General features: G+C 47.1%; 1 protein-coding gene across 4 annotated transcripts in view; it reads right to left on the bottom strand.

The window, feature by feature from the left end:
* Positions 1–1,433: 1,433 nt before the first annotated feature.
* The window catches only part of LOC146863590 (uncharacterized), a 298,140-nt gene continuing 275,578 nt past the window's right edge, over positions 1,434–23,995 (bottom strand). For all 4 annotated transcript variants that reach the window (XM_085627591.1, XM_085627586.1, XM_085627589.1 and 1 more), the window contains one exon: positions 1,434–3,266. In XM_085627591.1, the coding sequence (XP_085483717.1) occupies positions 1,891–3,266 (1,376 nt within the window). In that variant the 3' untranslated portion in view covers positions 1,434–1,890. The remainder of the gene's footprint in view (positions 3,267–23,995) is intronic.

Genomic DNA, 23,995 nt, shown 5'->3' on the forward strand with positions numbered 1-23,995 from the left:
CAGCATTCTCCCTTCCTCTGAGTCTGCACCCTCTAAACCTACAGCTTTTTCCATTTCTTTGAGTCTTTAGGTTCTACATTCACAGTAGTTTCTCCTTTTGTTCTGTTTATTCTCTACTGAAAATATTCATGCTCCCTGACCCAGGAGAATTATCTTGTAGACTGGGTGTTCTGTAAACTCCAGAACTCCCCCATTTCTATGTCTACTTTTTAAACCACAGAATGCCACACACACACTTGAGTAAATCCTCAAGATGTTCCTACAGCCCTAATCAAAACCAAAGGGGATGATGGACGGAGTGTTGAACATTGCAAGCACTCACCCCCAGTCAACTGATCTGGGTTTAATCCATCATCATTCTTTAGCTCACTCTGCCACCCCAGTTCAGACATGGCCATATGCAAATCAGCCTGACCCTGTGCCCCAAGGGAACAGTCCAGCCCGAACTACCAAGCCATGTCTTCCCTGGACCGGAAACAAGCATCCAGCCAGGCTAGCTTGAATCCAGTGGCAAAGCGAGCAAGGGACTGGAGGTGAGTGCTTGCAATGTTAAACATCCCCTTTGGTTTTGCTTTGTTCGCCCTAAGTTGGCAGGGTATGCCCAGACGTGGGTCCCTTGCTCACTTTGCCACTGGATTCAAGCTAGCCTGGCTGATGACGGCTGATTAGCCAGAAACCGGCCCCAGGATGCTTGTTTCTGGTCCAGGGAACACATGGCTTGGCAGTTCGAACTGGACTGTTCCCATGAGGCACAGGGTGAGACTGATTTGCATATGGCCATGTCTGAACTGGGGTGGCGGAGTGAGCTAAAGAATGATGATGGATTAAACCCAGATCAGTTGACTGGGGGTGAGTGCTTGCAATGTTCAACACTCCGTCCATCATCCCCTTCGGTCCTGCAGCCCTAAATTAGTTCCCTCTTGGGACTATGTCATCCTTAGTCTTACCTATTGAGGTGGCATCCGAGTAGCTATCAAGGAGCCTGGATTAGATCACCGTTGGGTCTACAGAGAGCACAGTCCCTACTGAGGACTCTTCATAGAATGCTTCAATGAATGTGATGGTCAACGTTTCTGCAACTTCTCACCTGAACACCAAAGGCTCTTTTCTGGCCACATAGATTAACAACTTGATCAATATGTCAACAAAGTGGAAGACATTTGATGCCCCTCAAAAAATGTACTAAAAGCAAACATGTTGCATGCTGCTTTACCCATGAGTTTCAAGAGTTAGCATTTAACATATGTTACAAGCACCATCAATTGCACTCAGTCACGCCCTACACAGAGCTGTGACTTGTGATAATCTGTCTGGATTTCAATGAAATTACAGTATAATATGCTCGGCAGCTCCTAAAGCAGACTTATAAAGCTCATGGAACTCCCAAGAAGAATGTGAGCAGAAGGAGCTTCTGAGACGGGCATCTGATTTTTGAAATATTTACTATTTAATGGCTACGAAGCACAGCTTACCCTGCTTTGACTCACACCAATATCATACTTTACAGAAACAGCTCTTTCACCCTAATAAGGTTCAATTATTTTTAGTGATGACTCTCTGTTCCCCTTCCAACCATGAAATGTTTTCATGAAAGTAAAATTGATATACCACAGACATGTCTTTATTTTAAGATCACTGTGTTCTGTATATGCAATTCCTTTCCTTTATTTATTCAGTAAGCGTTAAGGACTGATGTTGTTCTTATTACTCATATGTATTTTTTTGAAATGTTATACTTCTGTGCAGAACAGGTTGTAAAACCCCACAACAGCAATGGGGTGCAACATGTTAGTCTAGACCTCAGGCGAGGTCTCTGGTTAATATTGTTCTCATTGCACAGGTAGTAATTTAGCTTTTGTAGCCCCATGCCCCCCACCCCCAGTTACTTTTTCATGGTGGTGGTGATTCACTCTCATCGCTTTCATTAGACTCTTCTCTCTTGTGTACTCGTCGTTGATGTGTATACAGATTTGACGAGCAGCTGAAACTCTTCTCACACTGCGTACATGCATATGGTTTCTCTCCAGTGTGTGTCCTTAAATGTTTAACAAGGCTCGAGTCACAACTGAAACCTTTCCCACATTCAGTGCATTCATAGGGTTTCTCTCCAGTATGTATTCTCTGATGCATCAGCATGCGGGAGGAGTAATTGAAACTCTTGCCACACTCACTACATTTGTACGGTTTTGTGCCCATGTGGATATGCTGATGATTGAGCAGAACTGAGGACTGAGTAAAGCTCATCCCACATTCACTACAAGTGAATGGTTTTACCCCTGTGTGGATCCGTTGGTGTGTGACCAGGTTGGAAGACTGGTTGAAACTCATCCCACACTCCCCACACTTATATGGTTTCTCTCCCGTATGTATCCGTTGATGCTTGTACATGGTGGACGAATCAGTAAAACTTTTCCCACATTCAGCACATGTAAATGGTTTTTCACCTGTATGCTTCCGCATGTGACATTTTAAATGATGTGGGGCATTAAAGCTCTTCCCACATTCGTTACACGCATACGGTTTTTCACCGGTGTGTGTCCGCTGGTGGGTACGCAGATTAGTGGATATAGTGAAGCACTTCCCACATTCAGTACATACATATGGTTTCTCTCCAGTGTGAGTTCGCTGATGTTTAGTAAGGGTTCCTGGGTCAGCAAATGTCTTACCACAGTCCTTACATGCATAGGGTTTCTCCCCTGAATGTATCCGCTGATGCATCTTCAGGTATGAAGGCTCGCGGAAGCTCTTTCCACATTCACTACAGGCAAATGGTTTGGCTCCAATGTGAATGCGCTTGTGTTTGAGGAGGTTGGCAGCCTGATTAAAGCTCATTCCACATTCACCACAGATATAGGGTTTTTCTCCTGTGTGTATCATTTTGTGTTGGGTCATAATCTGTAAGCTGCAGAAGCTTTTACCGCAGTCACTACAAGTATGTTGTTTCTTCTTTTTCTGGGTATCTTCACTGTCAATGCTTGCTGATTTCTTTCCATATTCTCTAAAAGTATATGTTCTCTCACCTGAGTGTATTTTAAGTTGTACTATGGACTTTTCTGATTTGCGGTCTCCTTTTTCACTTTGGTTTGGTTCAGACAGTTTTTTTTCTGCTGAAATGCTCTGCTTTCTTTGGCATTTGTTTAGCCTTTTGTATGTCTTTTTTGGGTCTTTTCTTGACTGAATCTTCTTTGAATGTGGTTTCTCTGCTTTCAGCGTGTCATTCATTTCTTCAAGTTTCCTCTTCTTGAGTTTGTTCTGCAATCTGCTCCCTTATGGAAAAAAAAATAAGAGAGGAAAATGTTACTTACTTTCTAAGCATCTGTTTGTTGCATGTACTGCTGTAGATTCGCATGCTGAGCATACTCCTGCCATGTAGTGATGGACTTGTTTATCTTTGAAACGTCATATGAATCGCCAGGTCTCAGTGACTCCTCCTCTGGTCTTGGATGCGCATGGGCATTGACTCCATTGTTTGATTGTTTTTCACCGGCTGGGCGCGAGTAAGAATAGAGTAGACAGTAGAGTGATAAAGTATTTATTGAAAGTAATCTGTAACAAACACTGGCTTCTGGAGAGGAGGGTGGGCGCATGTCAATCTACAGCAGCACATGCGACAAACAGATGTTACAGGATAAGTGACATAATCCATTTGTAGCAGGTGTGGCTGAAGATACACATGCTCTGCAGAGACTCTAAATGAGTACTCCCCTAAGTGGTGGCTAGCTCTGACATAGAGTCCTAAGGACAGTATGACCAACTTTAGCTTGCTGCCTAGCAAGAATATCCACACCTTAGTGTTTTGTGAAACTGTGTGCATTGAACCATGTGCCAGCTTTACAAACATCTGCTATGGTAATGTTTCCCACAAAAGTCATAGTAGCACCCTGTTTATGGGTGGTGTGAGGATCAGTGTGGGAAGGGAACGTCTTTTGCGTACAAGTTTTGTATGCACTTGACAATCCACCTGGCAATTTCCAGCCTTAGAAATAGCCAGTCCGTTATGAGGTTTTTCTAACGGATATGGTTCTAGCAATGTAGTATATTAAAGAACGCTTAAGATCAAGTGAGTGAAGAGCTCTTTCAGCTACCGAATCTGGGTGTGGAAAGAAGACAGGCATCTCAATGGTCTGGTTAAGGTGGAATGGAGAGACCCTTTTTGTATAGGTTATAAGAACCACTTTGTCCTGATGTACCTAGAAGAAAGGTGCCTAATAGTTGACTAATACGTCTTAGAGATGTTTAGCTACCATGACAAAAACAACAATTGATGGACAGAATGCATTCACCCCCGTACAGAGATCTGGGCCTAAATCCCTCGTTTTTTTTGCTCACCATGCAATACCAGTTTTAACCCAGCCATATTCGAATCAGTCTTGACCCTGCACCCAATGGGAACAGTCCAGCCCGAACTGCCAGGCCAGGTACTCCCTGGACTGAAAACAAGCATCCTAGGACTGGTTTTGGAGTTTCACACCTCATCAGACAGGATAGCCTGACTCCAGTGGCATGGAGAGCATGGGACCCACGTCTGAGCATACCCGTCCCACTCAGGGTAACAAATGCAAAAAGAACAACTGATGCACAGAATGCATAAAAATGTCATACATTCACCCCAGGTAAGAGATCTGGGCCTAAATCCATAGTTTTTTGCTCACCATGCCTTTCCAGTTTGAACCCAGCCATATGCTAATCAGTCTTGACCCTGCCACCAATGGGAACAGTCCATCCCGAACTGCCAGGCCAGGTCTTCCCTGGACTGGAAACTAGCATCCTATGACTGGTTTCGGGGTTTCACTTCTCATCAGCCAGGATAGCCTGACTCCAGTGGCATACATTCACCCCAGTACAGAGATCTGGCCCTAAATCGTTTTTTTTGCTCACTATGCCATTCCAGTTTTTTTCTTCCCAGATCTGTGACTGGTGGTGAGGGTCTGAAAAGTTTCAGCGTTCCATCTATCATCTCCTTGTGTTTGCTTTGTTTGCCCTAAGTTGGCAGGGTATGCCCAGACGTGGGTCCCTTGCTCAATTTGCCACTGGAGTCATGCTAGCCTGGCTGATGAGGGGTGTTACCCCGAAACTGGTCCCAGGATGCTTGTTTTTGCTCTAGGGAAGACCTGGATTGGCAGTTCGGGCTGGACTGTTCCCATGAGGCACAAGTTCAAGACTGATTTGCATATGGCTGGGTTCAAGCTGGGGTGGTGAAGAGAGCTAAAGAACGATGATGAATTCAACCCAGATCTGTGACTGGGGGGTGAGTGTCTGAAAAGTTTCAGCGCTCCATCCATCATCTCCTTGTTATAGCTACCACGACGGCAAGCTTCCATTGTGGGGACAACATTACCATTCCAGACTGAAGCGTGGGGATCCATTGGTGAAATGACACACTGAAGGCCCTCCATGTATGCTTTAATTACAGGAACTTTGAACACGGAAGAGTGGTCCCTGTTTTGCATATATGCAGCAAACGTAGCTAAATAAAGCCAGATTGACGTGTAGGCTTGCCTAGAGTTTTGTAAGTGTAGGAGGTAACAAATAATATCTTGCACCATAGGCAAAACAGGGTTTATGTTCTTTGGTGTACAGTAGAGGACAACACGCTTCCACTTAGCAGCATAGCTGCTGCATGTAGTAGGCCTACGGTCTTTTCTGGGAATGTACATGGATTCTTGGGGTAGGTTAAGATAACCAGACACTAGGGGGCAGATTTATGTTGCACTTGCGCCACTTTTGCGCCGCCGTTGCGTCACTTTTGTGACGCAGCAGCGGCGCAAATCCTGCGCCATGGTGCGGGGTATTTACAACGTGACGCATCTGGGAGATGCGTCACGTTGTAAAGCCCTGCGCCACATGTAGGCGTTCCAGGGCAGGTGGGGGCGTTCCGGCGCAGGAACGCCTCCTAAAAGTGGCTGAGTGAAATCTACAAGATTTCACTCAGTCACTTTTAGGCCCATGCTGCGTCAAAACCCTGCGCCTGCTTGAAGCAGGCGTAAGGATTGACGCAGCATTGTACAGATAGGGCCCCCCAGAGCATTGCTGGAGCTGCGTCATGCTTGCGACGCAACTCCAGCAATGCGCCACTTTTACGGCACAGATGCGTCACGCATCTGTGCCGTTTTTGCCCCATGGTGCGCCGCATTATAAATGCGGCGCATCCATGGTGGCGCAGCTGTGGCGCATAATAATTGGCGCATCCCTGCTGATATGCAGGGATGCGCCAGTTAACATAAATCTGCCCCCTAGACTTTAGGCGCCATATCGCAAGGTTAAGCTGTCCGAGTGACTTTGCTGTGGTTTTGTGTGAGAAGGTCTGGCCTGTTTAGGAGCTTCTTGTGGGGGGCGATGAACATTTCTAAAAGGGTCGAGAACCATTGTTACCTGGCTCACGTTGTCGTCACTCAGATATGATTGAGAGATGCTTGCTTGAACTTCCCAACCACCTAAGGAATCAACTGGGAAAGAAGAAAGCCGTATGCAAAGATCCCTGACCAATTCATCCACCGAACATTGCCCATTGCACATGAACTGGGCATGAGGATACCTGGCTGTGAAGTTTGGGCATTTTTAGCTTTTGTCTATGCTTGGGGTGCCCCATCTTTTGGAGTATGACTTGAGAGTGGAGTTTCCACTCATGGACGTGTTGCTGTATCCTTTTCAACAGGTCTGTGAAGTTGTTGTCTACTCCCAGAAGATACTACCCCAGGAGATGAACATGGTAATAGATGGCCCAGTGCCAGATTCACTTACCTAAGGCTGAAAGCTGGGGGAGTGAGGGCCTCCTTGTTTCTGTAAGTAGAACATGGTGGTTATGTTGTCTGTCTGCACAAAGACTACTTTGCCTTGAATCTATTGAAGAAAAGCTTTCAGAGATAGATGAATGGCTAACAGTTGCAAGAGGCTGATGTGGATACCTCTTTGAGGAGGTTCCCACAGACCTTGGACTGTCACGGTCGCTGAGGTGTGCTTCCCAGCCAACTAGAGATGCCCTTGTGCTTAAGGTCACTTCCTGAACTGGGTCTGCAGAGGGCCTGCTCTGCTACAGATTGTTGCTGTTCCACCACTGCAGTGATGAGTGTTGCTGTTAACAACACTAGATCCTCCATGTGTGACAACTGGCTTGAGAGACCTTCCGAAAGTGGGCACATATGTAGTCAGGCATGCAGCTCTATGGCAACGGAAGAAGTCATCATTCCAAGAAGGTGCATTACTGACCAAATTGGAAGTGGATGGAGTGGCTGAAATAGAGGGAGAAGCTGCTGGAATGCTTGGACCCTCTGGGAGCAGAGAAGGCTTTGCCCACTACAGAGCTCAGTACTGACCCTAGGAAGGGTTGAATCTGAATTGGCTCAAGTGAGATTTAGTGGCGTGGACGGTGAATCCCAGGTTGTGCAGCAGGAAGATTGCAGTCTCGGTGGGGCTTAAGCACTACTGTTGGCTTGGTCTCTTTATCAGTCAATATTCGATATAGGGGAAGACGTGAGTTCCTCCTCTTCGGAGGTTTATGGCTAACACTGCTAGGCACTTAGTAAAGACTGTGGTGACAACTAAGGGGAGTACTTTGAACTGAAAATGTTGAGAACTTACCATGAAGCGGAGGTAGCACAGATGAGCTGGATGGATGGGGATATGGAAGTAGGAGTCCTTCGGAGCTATTGTGGTGATGAAGTGGCCTTTTTGCAGAAGAAGGTTGACATCCTGTAGAGGGGCCATGTGATAATGTTCTGACAGGATGTATCAGTTGAGAGGTCGAAGGTCGAGGATGAGTCTGGGGGACTCGTCCTTTTTTAGGAAAGAGGAAGTACTGGGAGTAGATGTCTTTGTTTGGATGTTGCAGGGGCACTGGCTCTATGGCTCGTTTGGGTAGGAGAACCTGAGCCTCCTCTTGCGGCAACGTGAGATGTTCTTGGCTGAGAGTGTAGGTGCAGGGTGGAATGTTTGGGGAGGCTGAAGTGAGATGTAGGCAGTAGCTGTGCTCGATGATGGATAGGACCCATCTGTCTGTGGTGCTACCTTTTCAGTGGGGAAGGAACTGTTGAAGTCTCCTCAAGACAAGTGTTGGCTGGGGTTCCAGAAATATTTGGTGGTCGGGGCACCCTTACAAGGTATGTCTCTACCCCAGACCTTCGCGCTGTTTCCTCAGAAAGAGCACCATGTGAGGCCTCTGTTGCCTATGATATGATTAGGTGGGTGGCTTTGGAACACCCACTTGGCTGCTGTCTCCAAAAGGATCCCCTGCCAGAGGATACCTTTGTGGTCTCAGTATCTTTCCTGATTTTCTCAATCATGTGATAAACCTGTGGCCCAAAGAGAGGCTGTGGTATCAAAGGTACTCACTCAAGGACGCATAGTCTTGAAGAGTGGACTGGAGGTGGCCGAAGTGGAGGGAACATCTTCGGGCGCTTGTACCTCCTCCGAGAGCTCCTCCTCAACCGACTGAGACAGCGGGGCTGGGCTGATGTCCCAGAAGATTCGATGACTCACCGAGTGCTCCTTCTTCTTTCTCAGTGCCAAGGGTATCGGCCTTGACAAAGATGTCCAGCATTTCCAAGGAGGATTGCGACTTCCTGCTGAGGGCCCATCATCTGTCCCTGCGCTGGAGCACTGTGCAGGAATCCCAGTGGCTCGCATCGTACTCCGGAGAGAGGCAAAGATTGCAGATGCATGAAGATTGTCCCAAGTGCTATTCAGTGTGACACTGGGGGCATTTTTTGAAAGGCGTCCATTCCACTACCTCAGGTACATTGGGTATGTCTTTATTCTCCAAAGGACAGGCATGAACACACAGCGGCCGGAAGAGCCTCGAGGGCTTAAGAAACAACGGAGCTGGAGGAATGGAAGAAGTCTTCTCACAACGAGAGTGAAGGAGAATGGACTCCGAGGCCCCGACGGGAACCGACAAACGTGCCGAGACAGGGGGTGCACTGAACCATGTCTGAACCCAATGTCAGAGAAAAAAAAAGAAACAATGGCATCAGAACCCAGTCACATCCAAAACCAGAGGAGGGTCACAAACACCTTGTGACTCAAAAGACTTATTCAAAGATAAACAAGTTGCAATTTTCCGAGCCCAGTACTAGACGGCATGAGTATGCACAGATTGTGTATCTACAGCCACACACATGCTGCGAACAGTTCACTTCAAATTCAGGCAGGCATTTGGTGAATGAACTGCTAGCCATAGTTCAAGTAATAAACAATGAAACACAATGTAAAGGTTTTTATAGAGGTTAAACACACACATATATATGTATATATATATATATTTTTTTTCTCTCTCTCTCTCTTTTTTTTCCGACAATGCTGATCGCATACGCCTGGGCTGGCGCGAGACGCAGGGGCTGGGACTGTTTCCAAATTAAGAGACATCCCGTATTCCAGTGTCAAATACATAAAGACTCGAAACTCCAGCGTCATAGAGAGGAGAATTCATTGGATTGAATTGAAATGAATGGCAACTCGATTCGACCGCAATGGTCTTCTTCACAAGCCACGTTGCACATGAATACAATCACCGTTTACAGTGTTTACAATATAAACATAGACAACAGACAGACAGTCAGTGTTGGTTGTTCGCATAGAAATCAAAGATAGACTACAGCACTTTTGTACAACCCTCTCATTCTGATATGTTCATTTTCACACTTCACAAATATTTCAAAAGTATATAATTATCACATTTGATTCCATACCACATTTCAAAATGAAGTACTATTAAAGCATATGCTAGAGTGCCTATGCATGGCATTTCAAGATGAATGGGTGACATTGCATTTTGTCAGCTCGAAAACTATTCTTTTCTATTGATCCTCCACAAATCATTACAAAGCGCAGGGCATGACTATCTGAGGCAGACCCGCAAGGGCTGAGGTCGTCCTCACATGAACTAACTGAGGCGGAACAGTCCTTATAGGAACTAGCTCTAACTTTTTGCCTCACAGCGAAAATGTGACTATAGTAGAACTCGTATTGATGTACATATGTGAATTGAAGTTAATCAATATGTTCTTACAGAAGAGCAAAAAAGTGAATTCACCTAACTTGCTCTATGATATGAGAAGTCGTGATCAAAGCCTTGACTGTTTATGTTTGAGAGATATTGAAGGCTTGGCTTGTCTTGCTGAGTTAAATGAAAGGTCCGGAGAATGGTCAAACAACGAAGAACTCTTAGAACAGCTGGGTCTGGAAACAGGAGCGGCTGCAACTACTAAGTGTAAACCCAAATCTACATTTAACACTAACCTACCCACAACAGCTGAGACACTTTTCATGAGGTCGTAACATGGGACCTTGTGAAAATATGGGCAAAAACCAGAAACGAACACGCACATCACCTGACCCTGCTCAGAGAATAGCGCTTAGCAGACTTCATAAGGATCCGAGCCTCGTCATTAAGCCATCAGACAAAGGGGCAATGACGCTCTATGGGACGCTAGCAAGTATAGAGAGAGGCGATCAGACAACTTATCTCCTCCGGGAGCCATGTGAGGTCCAGCAGGAGGCAGATGAGGAAGCCCGCTGTAGATTCTACACTGCACAGAATGGAGACCACAGGAACCCTCGGAGCAGGAAGACTCTGCCTGCTTCCTCTATATCAACAAACCTGCGGCGCCATGTTTGATATGCACAAGGAGAACACCACTCCCCCGGGCGGACCTCCAGCGCTGGCCACTGGCAGCCTCCTGAAGAACACTTCTGTGCTGTGGATTCCTTCCTGTCCCATATGTTCTCAGCCTCCCTCCATACTGTAAGGACAGCACAGACTTTATCAACGAAATAGAAGGTGTTCCGTGGCAGGGGAATCCTTGGCTGGTGACGCTTGACGTTGTCTCTCTGTCACCTGTATTGAGCACAGCAAGGGGACTGCAGTGTGTAAACATTTCTTTAGGGATAAATTTATCTTCCTGTATGAACACTGCAGGATGCTAATCAGCATGCTAACGTTTGCCTAGAAAACAACTTTTTTCTTTTTGAGGATAGATGCTACAAGCAGGTGGTCGGAACCGCCATGGGAGGCTGCTTCGTGCTGAGCTACACCTGTATGCTTGTGGGGTGGTGGGAAGAACAACAGGTGTGCGTAGAGAAGAATAAACAGTTTACAGACTTATTGTATTCTGGCCGACTTTCATAGATGACATCTTGAGGATATGGAGCGGCACTGGAGAGGCTCTTCGAGATGATGGCCGAGAATGAAACCAACCTTCTCTCCACATATATGTGTGATCAGAGTGAAATGAATTTTCTGTGTGTAAGAGCAGAGAATGGTACGATCTTGAGCAATCTATTTAGAAAAGCGACCTCAGGCAACAGTATATTACACGCAGAGAGTCACCATCCACCCCATCTCAAGTGGAGTATCCCCATCGGGGAACTCATCAGGGCGAAACGCAATTGCAGCAGACAACAGGCCTATGAGGAAGAAAAGGGGAGGCTGATGGGAAGGTTCAGGAGAGGGGCTACCCGCAAAAGGGGTTAAAAGCAGCAGATGTGAAGAGGTCCACTTTGCTTATTAAGAGGCCCAAAGACTCCAAGGATGAGAACAAAGTTAGAGTGATCACTACATACAAAACAGAGTCAGCATCTGTTCGAAATACCCTCAACAAACACTGGTATATGATTAGAAATGACCCGGTGATAAGCTCACATTTTACCACACACCCATTGGTCACGTATAGGAAGTCCCGATCCTTGAAGGACATGTTAGTGAATAGCCAAATGGGTGGTACTAAACAGCAGAGGGGTTTCTTTAAATGTGGTAAATGTAAAGCGTGTGTTGGCAGTAGAAACAGGAACACGTACCCATTACCAACAGGAAGGATACAGGACATTAAGAAATTCCTGAATTGCAATACGGATTTTTGTGTATATGTGATCATGAGTCCCTGTGAGATAGTGTATGTGGGAGTAAGATTTTCCCAATGAAGAAGAGGATACTAGAACCCATGAGAGCAATCAAAAATTGTCAGGAGTCGGATTACGGTATCTTAACCAATGCCTTGCGGTAGAATAGCTCAAATCACAGTCTCTCTTTCTTTGGCGTTGACAGTGTTGTGGCAAGCCCTAGACGGGGGGACCGAGGGAGGCTACTGAGAATCTTGGGGTCCAGAGATATCGTGCTCCTTGGTAGCAAGTCTCCCTTTGGGATTAACAAAGACGAGGAACTTTTTGTCCACATTGGATGAGTAACTGATCGTGTTCCGAGCTTATTATCTGCTTCCAGCGTGGACATTGTTTTCCCTGAGTGTACGGGGTTATGGTGGGGGCTCCCAACCATAATCCAGTATCAGCAGTTTTGAAAAGCTTCACAGGAGGCCTAGTCTGCATGCACTTATAGTAACTGACTAATACGAGACAATACTGCTAGTATGTATGTAACAGAGCTATTGCTACAGTGTAACCGTGGATTAGAGTTGACTTTTTTAGTCTATTTTTTGCACGTTGCTCACCCCCTCATTCCCATTGCTTTTATTAATCTTTGAGTGTTGGCGGCTGCTTTTAAAAAAAAATTATTTATTGATTTTCACGATAAGCATTCAAACGTGTCTACTTAACGGATGTTTGTGTTCTCCCGCTTGTCCCACTGCTTGGAGGGGTATGTTGCTGCAGGGGCGATGTATCTCCCGTGTCCTGTACGGCTAATAAATATGAGTGGAATGGTTGCCATGTGTCAAGAGGCCTGGAAGCAAGTGGTTGCGTCAGTGCGTACGTGTCGCTATTCGTTTTGTAATATGTCATGTTGCGTTACCCCAATTTATGGCTACTTTCCTTTTGACGAGTAGTTCAATGCGACAAAGCGTCTTTTGGGTTTAGGGAGGTCGTGCGTGTACCCTATAAGCACTAATAGCGGGGAGGGTGTGAGCTCCATTTCAATCATACGTGAGCGCTCCGTAAAGACCGACCTCCAATACCTAGCAATTATATCACATGTCCATGCCATATGTGCAAAATCTGCCTCTGGGGAATGACATCTGGAACACGTGTGTGGGCGGGATGGGTCCATGCGGTGTAGTCTACTTGGTGTCATGTACGCCCGCCAAATAAACTTGAAGTGCAGCAACTTGTGCCTGTGATTAGGAGAAACTCGGTGTATTTTCTGCACAGCAGCGGCTCCACTGTGAATCAGAGATGGGGTGGTCCAGGTCCCGCTCCAAGGCGGCACGCACTACAGCATCTCGACTGGGGAGTAGGGACAGGGCGGCCTTGTATAGCCTGGATATGAGGTGGAACCCACTTGTGTCCTTAATGAATCAGAAGACGAAATTCAGGGGGTTTGAGCGTATAAATGGGGATACTGGCCCTGAGAGCCCTCCGCAGTCTTTGCAATATAAAGTGGTCCATTACTGTGGCCTTACCGAACGGGGGTCTTCAGTACGCGAAAAGACATGACCACTGGGGAACAGGTCTCCAAACATTGGCAGGTGTAACTTTGCTAGCGTACATTTCACCAGAGTCTCATGTAGTATGGGGACCCAGCCATTTCCTGCCAGTGGCAATGAGGAGGAATACAGGTGATGGGACCCAGTCCCACTGAGCAGTCGGCGCCAGGCCCAGCTTGTTGTGGAGAGAATCTGAATGTCCTGTGGGTCACGTGGCACCCCCTCTGGCAAGAGCGTGTTCAAGGGCACTGGATGTGCGAGGTCCGCTTGTGGCCTAAAGTAAGCAATCCTGGTGTCCGCGTGGTACCAATGCAGTGCAAAGCTTGCCTGTGCTAAATACAAGATAGTATACGAGGAAATTTGGAACCCCAAATCAACCCCGCTCATTCGGCAACATCAGGTTATCCCAACTTATCCGGGGTTGTCTGCCACCCCACCCCACCCTAGCCTAAACCCTGTTAACCATTATCTGTAGCAAGGATATACGGCCTGTAAGAACCTGAATAGTGGGTACTGTACTGCAGAAGACACATATTGCAAAAACATTTCTGATCATCCCATGTCCCTCCCCCCCACCCATCCCCTGCACCAACCTTCGGGGGGAAAACCCAACCCTCCACTGTGGAATTCACAAATAAAGGAAAAATAAACATTCTACAATACTATGGTAAACATGGGAAGTGCATCTGCACTAGGGAGGTGGCAATGCCTCGCCAAATCCCCGGTTCTGTTGGAACGATGATACCTGTAACGGTGAAATACAGTCCGCCTTGTGCGGCAGTCCCCACTGCATCGGCATGTGTAAATGAAATATAAGCTAAGTGGTCAGCAGTTGATCGATGAGACTCAATGCAGCAAACCATTAGGAACGGTGACAATGTCCCTCTAACTAGCCGAGAAGAGATCCGCGCTTGCACCAGAGTCTGGGATATTTGGTGAGTGATGTGGGAAGGGGGATCCACGCTGTCGCCTGACTTGGAGTAGGCCTGGCAAAATTCCTGAGCATTGTGAGGGGAGTCAAAGACTCATGAGTGGCCATCCACATCTACCTTTAGGCGGGTGAGGTAAAGCATCTCATAACGCAGTGCTAGTTTGCGAAGATTCGCCTTGACTCCCTCATATTTCCGTCGGGCTACCTGCACCATTGCAGTGAAGTCCGGGTAAACAGATATGGAAGACCCCTGCCACTCATGTGGGAGTTTCTATCGAGCCATCTGCAACGTAGTGTCCCCGTCTTTGAAATTGAGAAGACGGGCTATTATTGGTCTTGGGGGACAACCTGGATTGGGGAGCGGTCCAAGCGTGCGGTGCTCGCCTTTCACGACAAAGGAAGGGGTGAAGGAGTCCTAACCGAACAGCTCAATCAGCAGCGTCTCCATAAACCCAACCAGTCGCCCTGTATTGGTGGACTCAGGTAGACCCACTACACGTATGTTGTTGCGCCGCCCCTCTCCTCCAAATCATCATTCTTGGTGGCGATCGATTTGAGTAGTTTCTCCATGCGCTCAAAACCTTTCGTGGCTTGGGCGGCGGCATCCTCCAAGTCGGAGATCCTGCCCTCTGCTGTTGTCAAGCGCCCTTCTTGTTGATCAAGCCTGATATCCATAGTGTCAAGTCACGTATCAAGTGACTTGAAACGGGTGTCCAGGACTTAAAAGCCGCCCTGACTTCCACCAGCATGGCATCTGTCCCAGCCACAGCGCCCGCAGGTGCACTGCCTCCTCTGCCATGCCAGATCGCTGGGCCTCTGCGCCGCGGCCGGTTTTCTCAAATGACAGTTTACATTGTTTTGGGTCACCCCGGACCATGCCCTGACCTGGGGCACTGAAACAAGAACTCTGGGAAAAGTGACCTCTGCAAACAGCACAGCGCAAGGGCAAGCAAGGTGTGCCATGGGCCCATCTCTACCCTCCCCGCCTCCACCAGTCGTGAGCACTCAGGAAACGAGGCTCAGTGTTTGGACACGCCCGTAGTTAGGATCAGCCCTGTGCTCCCTCCATACTAGGTGCTCTCATCAACATTCTTGCAACTGGCTGCCACAATGACTGGTTGATGGATGAGCTAGACCATCGCTACCCCTGTTTCCCAGCCATGACCTGGGGTTCCCCCCCCCACCTTGTGTTTTGCTCGCTGACTGCGCTATTTGGTGCTTGTGCAATTGACACCACTGACTGCCCGGTGTTCAGTGCGAAGCCCCCAGTTTGTGTGCCTGCTGAAAACTGCAGTTCATCCCCAAAATGGCAGACACAATTAACTAAATAGAGAAAGGACTGCCTACCCCAAACCAACTGCAGAGAAAAGACCTAGGATTTGTATCACAATAGGCCACTAAACAGATACAAATGACAGACCACTGCAATCTACATCTATGGACAGCGACATAGGACTACACCCAGAGAGATAGGATTCATGGAAAGAGCAATAACCACTGCAACCTACATCTATGGACAGCGACATAGGACTACCCCCGGAGAGGTATGATTTGTGGAAAGAGTCCCCTGAGCCATACTATCGCTGAATAAGCTGGCAGCCATCTTGGAATGGCTTATTTATCAGCTATTTAAAACACAACATGCGCCTGATTTCATCCTACTTCTACATAAACCACAAAGGCATTGGTGATATCGCTACAAAACTGAGCAACCATGATCTAGGACCATAAAGATTTATTCTGGCCTATATTTAGATAGTCCTAGACTTCCGCCCAAATAATGGGCAATGGATTCTTGACTTCACCACTAGAGGACCCGCTAATACAAACGGGGAGAGTATCCACTGATCATTGGATGGTCTAATTTTATTCTGATTTAATTTTAATGGCTGGTCTAATTTTATTCTGACTTAATTTTAATTTGCAATTGTACTACTGCGGATCATTTAAGATGTGACAAGCCCCCATGGCGCCTTAGCACATTCTTTTGATAGGCCTATCGCATAGGACAGATGTGTTGGGGTCTCTACCTTTATATCTTACCACTCAAAACATACCTTCTGGGCGGGAGTTTCCCCACTCTACCTAAAATGGCAGAGCCCTGCTTGACCCCCACGGGCGACAACTACTACACTGTTGTCTATCCTCCTAATCTCTCTAAAACCTCCACAAAATCCTTCAAACACTCTATCCTAAAAAGTCACCCCAAGACCCTGGTCTCCGACCTGCGATTCAGTGCGGACAAGGGTAGTCATCAATGACCTCATCTTCTACTCCAGAAAAACATCTCTATGGCGTAAAGCCTTCTCGAACCTCCTTAAGGTACACAAAGCCAGAAACATTCCATACGGCAACAAACTCACGATCACACGATCCGCAAACCTGCGTGTTGACCTCACCATCACTCTCTACAAAAACGGCATCATCCTTATACAAGCTCCTCCCAAAGACCTCACTAAATTCGCAGACTTCCTCACCCGCCTTAAAAAATATGTGCACAACCCTCCTCTGTCCACACTCCCCCCGCAACACCCCTCGCCCAATCAGCTAAGGGTACCCAGCCTTCCTCAAACCTCCCATGCTAGGGATCACATCACTGGCCGGCCTAGCCCCACTACCATGCCACCAGCTCATACTAACAGCTGCGTGCCTATACCACCGACCTCAGGCCTGCTAGCTCCCTCCTCTCCTATGGCTACTGAAACTCCCCCTAGGGCTCACACCTGTAGCCGTCATAGCCCCACTACCAGTCCACCAGTACATGCCAACAGAAGCGTCCCCAAACCCATAACCGCCTGCCGCAAAATCTTCCCCCCCATATGGCTATTGAAGCTCCTGCAAGGGCTCACAACTCTGGTCGTCTTAGCTGCACCACTAGGCTACCAGCTCACCCTGTCAGAATCGCTCCCATTCCATCGGCACCCTGCCCGCAAGTGCTTCCCTCTCATAGCGATATTGATACTCTCCACCACAGAGCCACCGAACTAACCCTGAGCATCCACAATGCCATTATGGATCTAAAGAACCTCTTTCACCTCACCGAACTCTCTTTCTCGAATCTCAAGCTCTCGCAGAACTCCACCCTCACCCTTACTGCGAGCCCCTCCTTCACCCATTACCACTATCCCTGAGACACCTGCGCTCCCACAAGCAGCCCTGCCACCTCTCGGAGGAGGAAATTCTGGCCCTCCTCCTTACCTACAATCCTACCCCTATCACACCTAGCCCTCTAGACCTCACAGAGGAAGAAGTTGTAGCCCTCCTCTCTAGCTACGAATCTGCTCTGACAACCCCATGCCCTTCAGACCTAAGTGACGAACACCCTATCCGCACAGTTGCAGCCAACCCCAACAGATCATCTACCCTCCGCAACAGAGGAGTGGTCAATAGCAACCTAGCTCTAGTACCCATCTCTGCCCCTACCCACGACACACACTCCAATCCCCATCTATCCGGCCTCCTAATTAACTGCTGCTCAGCAGTAAAGCATGCCTCGGATGTTGTTGATCTCATCCAGAGCCAAAATCGGACTTAGCGATCCTGACGGAATCTTGGCTCAACGAATCCTCATCGCCCTGCCTAGACCCCTTAGTCCTACCCAATTACAACATCGTAAGACTAGACAGGCAATCAAAAAAAAAAGGAAGAGGCATTGCCTGCATCTATTGCTCTACCCTCCTTGTTACTGAACTTCTGGCTAATCCTACAGACTCCTGTGAATACCTCACACTCTCCATTTGCAACAACAACACCCAACTGTGCAGACTACATACCTTTTACCACCCCCCAGGCAAGAATGACACCTTCACTGACCACCTCATGGAAATCATCACAACCAAGGCTTCCCCTAACTCTAATGACATTTTCCTTGGCGATTTCAACTTGCACTGGAACGACCCCAAGGACCCTCAGGTCAATGCCATCAGAGACTTCCTGGCCGATCAAGCCCTTACCCAAGCCTGCGCACTCCCTACTCACTCGAAAGGCACCACTCTAGACGGGATCATCACTAAGGAATCAGCGGTCAAACTTATCTCTATAGACCCATGTGATTGGTCTGACCACCACGCTATCTCCTTCCTTCTGCCTGGCACCCAGAAGACATGGACACCACAACCCGTAATCCCCAAACGATGGGTTAGAGACACCAAGAACCTAGATCAAGGGAAATTGGCTGCCCGTTGTGAGACTGACCTCTCACCCCCCCCCTCATCTCACCTCACCTCGGTCAACAGCCTCACGGAACATTACTCCTCTACTATATCCGACATTCTCAATGACTTTGCGCTCCTCAAACTCAAAAGAACCCAGATCAAAGACAGGAATCCCTGGTTCAACGTATCCCTCAAAAAGGAGAGGAGATCCCTTCAGCAGACAGAACGTAACTGGAAACAGCACCCGTCAGCAGCCCACCTAAAACGTCTCCACCAGGCCAGAAATGCCTACAATAGGAAAATCCTCAACGCGAAAAAAGAATTCTTCAGAACAGAAGTAGAGAACGCCAAGAATAGACTCGTAAGCTTTTCGACTTGGTCAAACACCAATCCAACAAACTAGCAAAAACCTCCAAAGAAACCTCTAAACCGTGAATATCTTGCAAGGAATTCTCCTTCTGCAACAAAATCTCTGCCCTAGGTATCGAACTTAAATCCGCAACCTTCTCCCTAACTCCGTTTGCTCTACCTCCTCTCTCCGCGCTGCCCTCCCAGACTTCACCCAAAAACCAAGCGCCCTGGTCCAACTTTAAAGTCTATGACGAACATTCTGTCTTGAAAATGTTATCCTCCTTAAACCCGTACAATCACTTCAAAGATCCTCTCCTCTCTAAATGCCTAGCCGCCGCCTCTCAGGCTATCATCCCTTCCTGGACTGCAATAATCAACGCTTCCCTCCAACAGGGATCGATACCTGACTCTCTTAAAGCCGGCCAAGTGGCCCCCATCTTAAAAAAAACCTACGCTGGATCCTACCTCCCCCAGACAACTATAGACCTATATCCAACATCCCACTTCTAGCCAAAGCGCTGGATAAATGTGTGCAACAGCAGCTGAGCCTACACATCACCAACTTCCACTTACTAGATGACTTCCAAACCAGACCTGGACACAGCACTGAAACCACCCTCCTCCACATCATGGATGATGCCCTCCAAGCCCTGGACCAAGGCAAAACCTGTCTCCTTATCCTCGGCTTTCGATACGGTCAACCACGAAACACTCCTTGAACGCCACAAACTCAGGATGGGTTAGATGGCACTGTTCTTGAATGGGTTAGGTCCTTCCTCCAGAATCGCTCACAGAGAGTCCTAATTAATGGCAACCTATCCGCTCCCTCTCCGATCACGGTGGGAGTCCCTCAAGGCTCAACCCTGTCCCTGACCCTTTTCAATCTTTACCTGGAACCGCTCGCAGAGGTGCTACACACGCCAATATCTCCTACCACATGTATGCCGACGACACACAGATCTACATTAAAATCTCCTCTCCTAAGGACATTCTCTCCCTGAATGAGGCCTTGAAGCTGACTGTTCACTGGCTCACCTCTAACCAGCTCAAACTTAATGCAAAAAAAACTGAGGGGCATATTAACGAGGCGGCGATAAAAAATTATGGCGGCTTTTTCGTCCGAAAAGCGGCGATAATTTTATCGCTATATTAGCAAGATCACGCTATCGCGTGAATCCCTGCCTTAGCGCCCTTTCCCTTAACGCCCAGCTTTGCATCTTTAATGAGATGCAAAGTGGGTGTTCCAGCTCAAAATAACTGGAGAAATGTCGCTAACTGACATTTATCCAATTACCAATTGGCACGCTAACAAGCATAGCGATAAGAAAAGTAGCGCTAACCTTGGTTATTGCTACATTCCTTATGCCTGCTTTTAGTTTGACTTAGCCATGATATCCAATGGAAGGTGGATATCATGGCTGAGTCTGCCCTGCCCCATCAGCAAGCTATCGCCAAACGTTGTGCGATTATCGCTGTATTTCCAGCGATAATAGCACAATTGGCAGCTTGCGCCTGGAATTTTATCGCTTTTGAGATAAGCATTGCTAATAGCACGCTATCTCAGCGATAAAATTCGGCAATAGCCGGCGATAATTATCCTAGCGTTAAGTGCGCTTAGCGATAATTATCGCCGGTTGTTGGTGATATGCCCCTGAATTTCTTCTGATCTACCCACCCAAAACCAAAGCAGGCATCCAAGAATGGATCAAGGCTATCACAGCGCTAAACTGCCCTCCTACCATTGTGGACTCTGCAAAATCCCTTGGAATAACTCTAGACGGCAGCCTGAACATGCGTGGCCATATCAACTCAATGGCCAAAGCTGCCAGATTTCACCTGAGTTACCTAAGAAACCTGAAACCCTTCCTCGACACTCCCGACCTAAAAATGGCAACCTAGACACTAGTCATCTCCAGACTAGAATACGGATGCTCTACTCTCGCAGGTCTACCTAAGTACTCTCTGGCCTCATGGAAAGCCTGCCTCAACGCCCCTGCCAGACTCCTAACCGGATCAAAGAAATTCGACCACATCTCTCCCCCCTTAAAGCTCTGAACTGGCTTCCTCTCGAGGCCAGAATCCAACTTAAGATGGCCTGCATTACTCACAAGGCTCTATACTCCAATTCCCCTGCATTCCTCACCCAGAAACTTGTGATATCCGGAGGAGCCAGAAACTCCAGGTCTGCCAGAGAACTTTTGCTCCAACCAGCTTGCTTCCGAAAAAAAATAAAAACTACAATCGGGCCTTCTCTGGGGCCGCTCCAAGAATATGGAACTCTCTCCCGCCCGCTGTCAGAAGACTGTCGTCTTTGGCACACAACAAAAAGGAAACCAAAATTTTCCTTAAGGGCAAATTCCTTGCCTAACAATCGCATTACAATCTCCTCTATGACCTTGTTCCACCCACCATTACGGCATTATCCTTGACTTCTTCCAGATGATACCTTTCCGGCCCTACTTATTTTCTTGTATAATGATTCTACCTGTTTTTATCCCAAATGTATCCGGTATTTGAGACTGCTTGTTCTTCTGGTACAATGTACCTAACCCTTTGTATCCCATTGATATCCTCCCCTCCTAAGTCCTTTGTATACCACCCTTCAATCCTGTAAAGCGCTCTGATACCCTCACAGGTCTGGTTCGGGCTCTATAAAACTTTAAAATAAATAAATAAAAATAAATTGCCCTAGACTCACAGTTGTGGGGCCTATAAATGCGCTGTCCGTCTCATGGCGTGCCCCAATGGTCTTTTTGAAAGCATGGGAGAGGGGCGGGTGCATCGTGGGCACCCGGCCCAATGGCCGACCACTAGGCTCACCAGTGGACTCTGTCACCACGGGGCCTCCAGGGGAGCGCCAGCTGAACTCACTGTATTAAAGCTGAGGAAGCAGGACATCTTCGCTGCCACCGCTCAAACTTTTGACCGCTGCGCCCCTCTCAGCTACGTCGCTCCGGCTCCACCGTCAGTGCCGTCCCTCCTTCCATGCAATGCCCGCCGGCGCCATGAAACGCAAGCCTCCGGTTTCACACATGGGAGCCAGCCCACCATTTTCAGGCCAGCAGTGTTTAACCCGTCTTGCCCGGCTGGTGCTCTGGGGGTCAAGCATGGCACTTGCTACTTCCTACACTGCTCCCACATCTTTGCCAACAACACAGCTGTGGCGACCGCCACGCGGGTTGAAGGATCCCGGGAAAATCAGCAGAGCTCCAAGCCTACGCGGCCATCACTGTCGGCGGCTTGGCCATGCCTACTGGCTGCTGCTTTATTGTCTAACCATCTATGAGATCCAGTTGATCTAGGAATTCTAGGGCCACTTGGCCAGAGCTCGAGTTTCAACCTTAATCCTTGCGGGTTTGCCTCAGATAGTCATGGACTGTGCTTTGTAATGATTTGTGGAGGATCAATAGAAAAGAATAGTCTACGACCTGACATAATGCAATATCAGTAAGTAATTTATCTTGCAATGTCATGCAAAGGAACTCTAGCATATGCTTTAATATTATTTAATTTTTAAATGTGATATGGATTCAAATGTGATAATTATATACTTTTGAAAGATTTGTGAAATGTGAAAATGAACATATCAGAATGAGAGGGTTCTATAAAAGTGCTGTAGTCTATCCTCGATTTGTATGCGAATAACCAACACTGTCTGTTGTCTATGTTTATGTTATTTGCACTTTAAATGGTGATTGTATTCATGTGCAACTTGGCTTGTGAAGAAGATCTTTGCTGTGGCGTTCATCTCAATTCAATACAATTAATTCTCTGAAATACGATCCTTTCTGTATTTGACACAGGAATGCGGGAATATATATATAAAATAAATAAATACATAAATAAATAAACAAATAAATATATATATATATATATATATTTCAAACAATGGCCCTTACGCTTCGGGAGATCACTCGATGGCGCTTGTGTGCCATGCAGCTTGCCTTCTTGATTCACAATTTATTAGTTTGCCCAACGCGTTTCAAGGTAAAACACCTCTTCCTCTGGGGCTGCAAATTATACATCTGGGGCTCGCATCATGTGTTTCACATCTGATTTTATTAGCTTCTCACACCGCCCCCAGTGGGCGTGTGCACAGTGCCTGTTGTTGTAATGCATGATGGGACATTTAGTCCTTGATGCGAGAGTCAGTGATAATTTCAAATGTTCATTTGCATGTTTTACCTTGAAACGCGTTGGGCAAACTAATAAATTGTGAATCAAGAAGGCAAGCTGCATGGCACACGAGCGCCGTCGAGTGATCTCCCGAAGCGTAAGGGCCATTGTTTGAAATATTGTTACACGGCAGCCTGGCCGTGGGGAGAGGCACCATCGTCATCTGGCAGCGAAATGGAAACCAGACGAACGAGGCTGCAGGTCTGCACTGTCTGAACCTGCTGAGCACGACGCTCCATATGCAAATTTAACTTGCTGGAATGAAAAACGACCTACTAAGGTAACAATATACAGAAAAAAACATGCAAATGAACATTTGAAATTATCACTGACTCTCGCATCAAGGACTAAATGTCCCATCATGCATTACAACAACAGGCACTGTGCACACGCCCACTGGGGGCGGTGTGAGAAGCTAATAAAATCAGATGTGAAACACATGATGCGAGCCCCAGATGTATAATTTGCAGCCCCAGAGGAAAAGGTGTTTTACCTTGAAACGCGTTGGGCAAACTAATAAATTGTGAATCAAGAAGGCAAGCTGCATGGCACACAAGCGCCATCGAGTGATCTCCCGAAGCGTAAGGGCCATTGTTTGAAATATATATATATATATATATATATATATATATATATATATTCCCTTGAACATTTATCACATTTCTGCGTCCATTAAAACATCTCTACTCAGTCATTCAGCGGAAAAAGAAAGTATGCGGCATACTTCCGTGTATCACCAGCCATCCTTTGTTTATTCTATTACATTAAGGTGCAAGAAAAAAGTGACCTCCGCATTTCGTCCATGGCTTTCAACAGGGTTATAGAATCTCTTAATACAGAGGGTCAATTTAAGGGCCAATCCTTTAACTGTCACCAATCAAAACAGTTCAGCAACTGGATTGTTAACCTTAGTTCTGTCTCTCCTCAAAGTGGCATAAACCAGTCACCATTTTCCTTTATGCACATACATTTGTGACATCTTATTCATTTCACAAAAGTATAAAGAAGAACTCTCA

This window comes from Triturus cristatus, chromosome 2_1 (assembly GCF_964204655.1).
Source record: "Triturus cristatus chromosome 2_1, aTriCri1.1, whole genome shotgun sequence".
NCBI classification, from domain to species: Eukaryota; Metazoa; Chordata; class Amphibia; order Caudata; family Salamandridae; genus Triturus; species Triturus cristatus.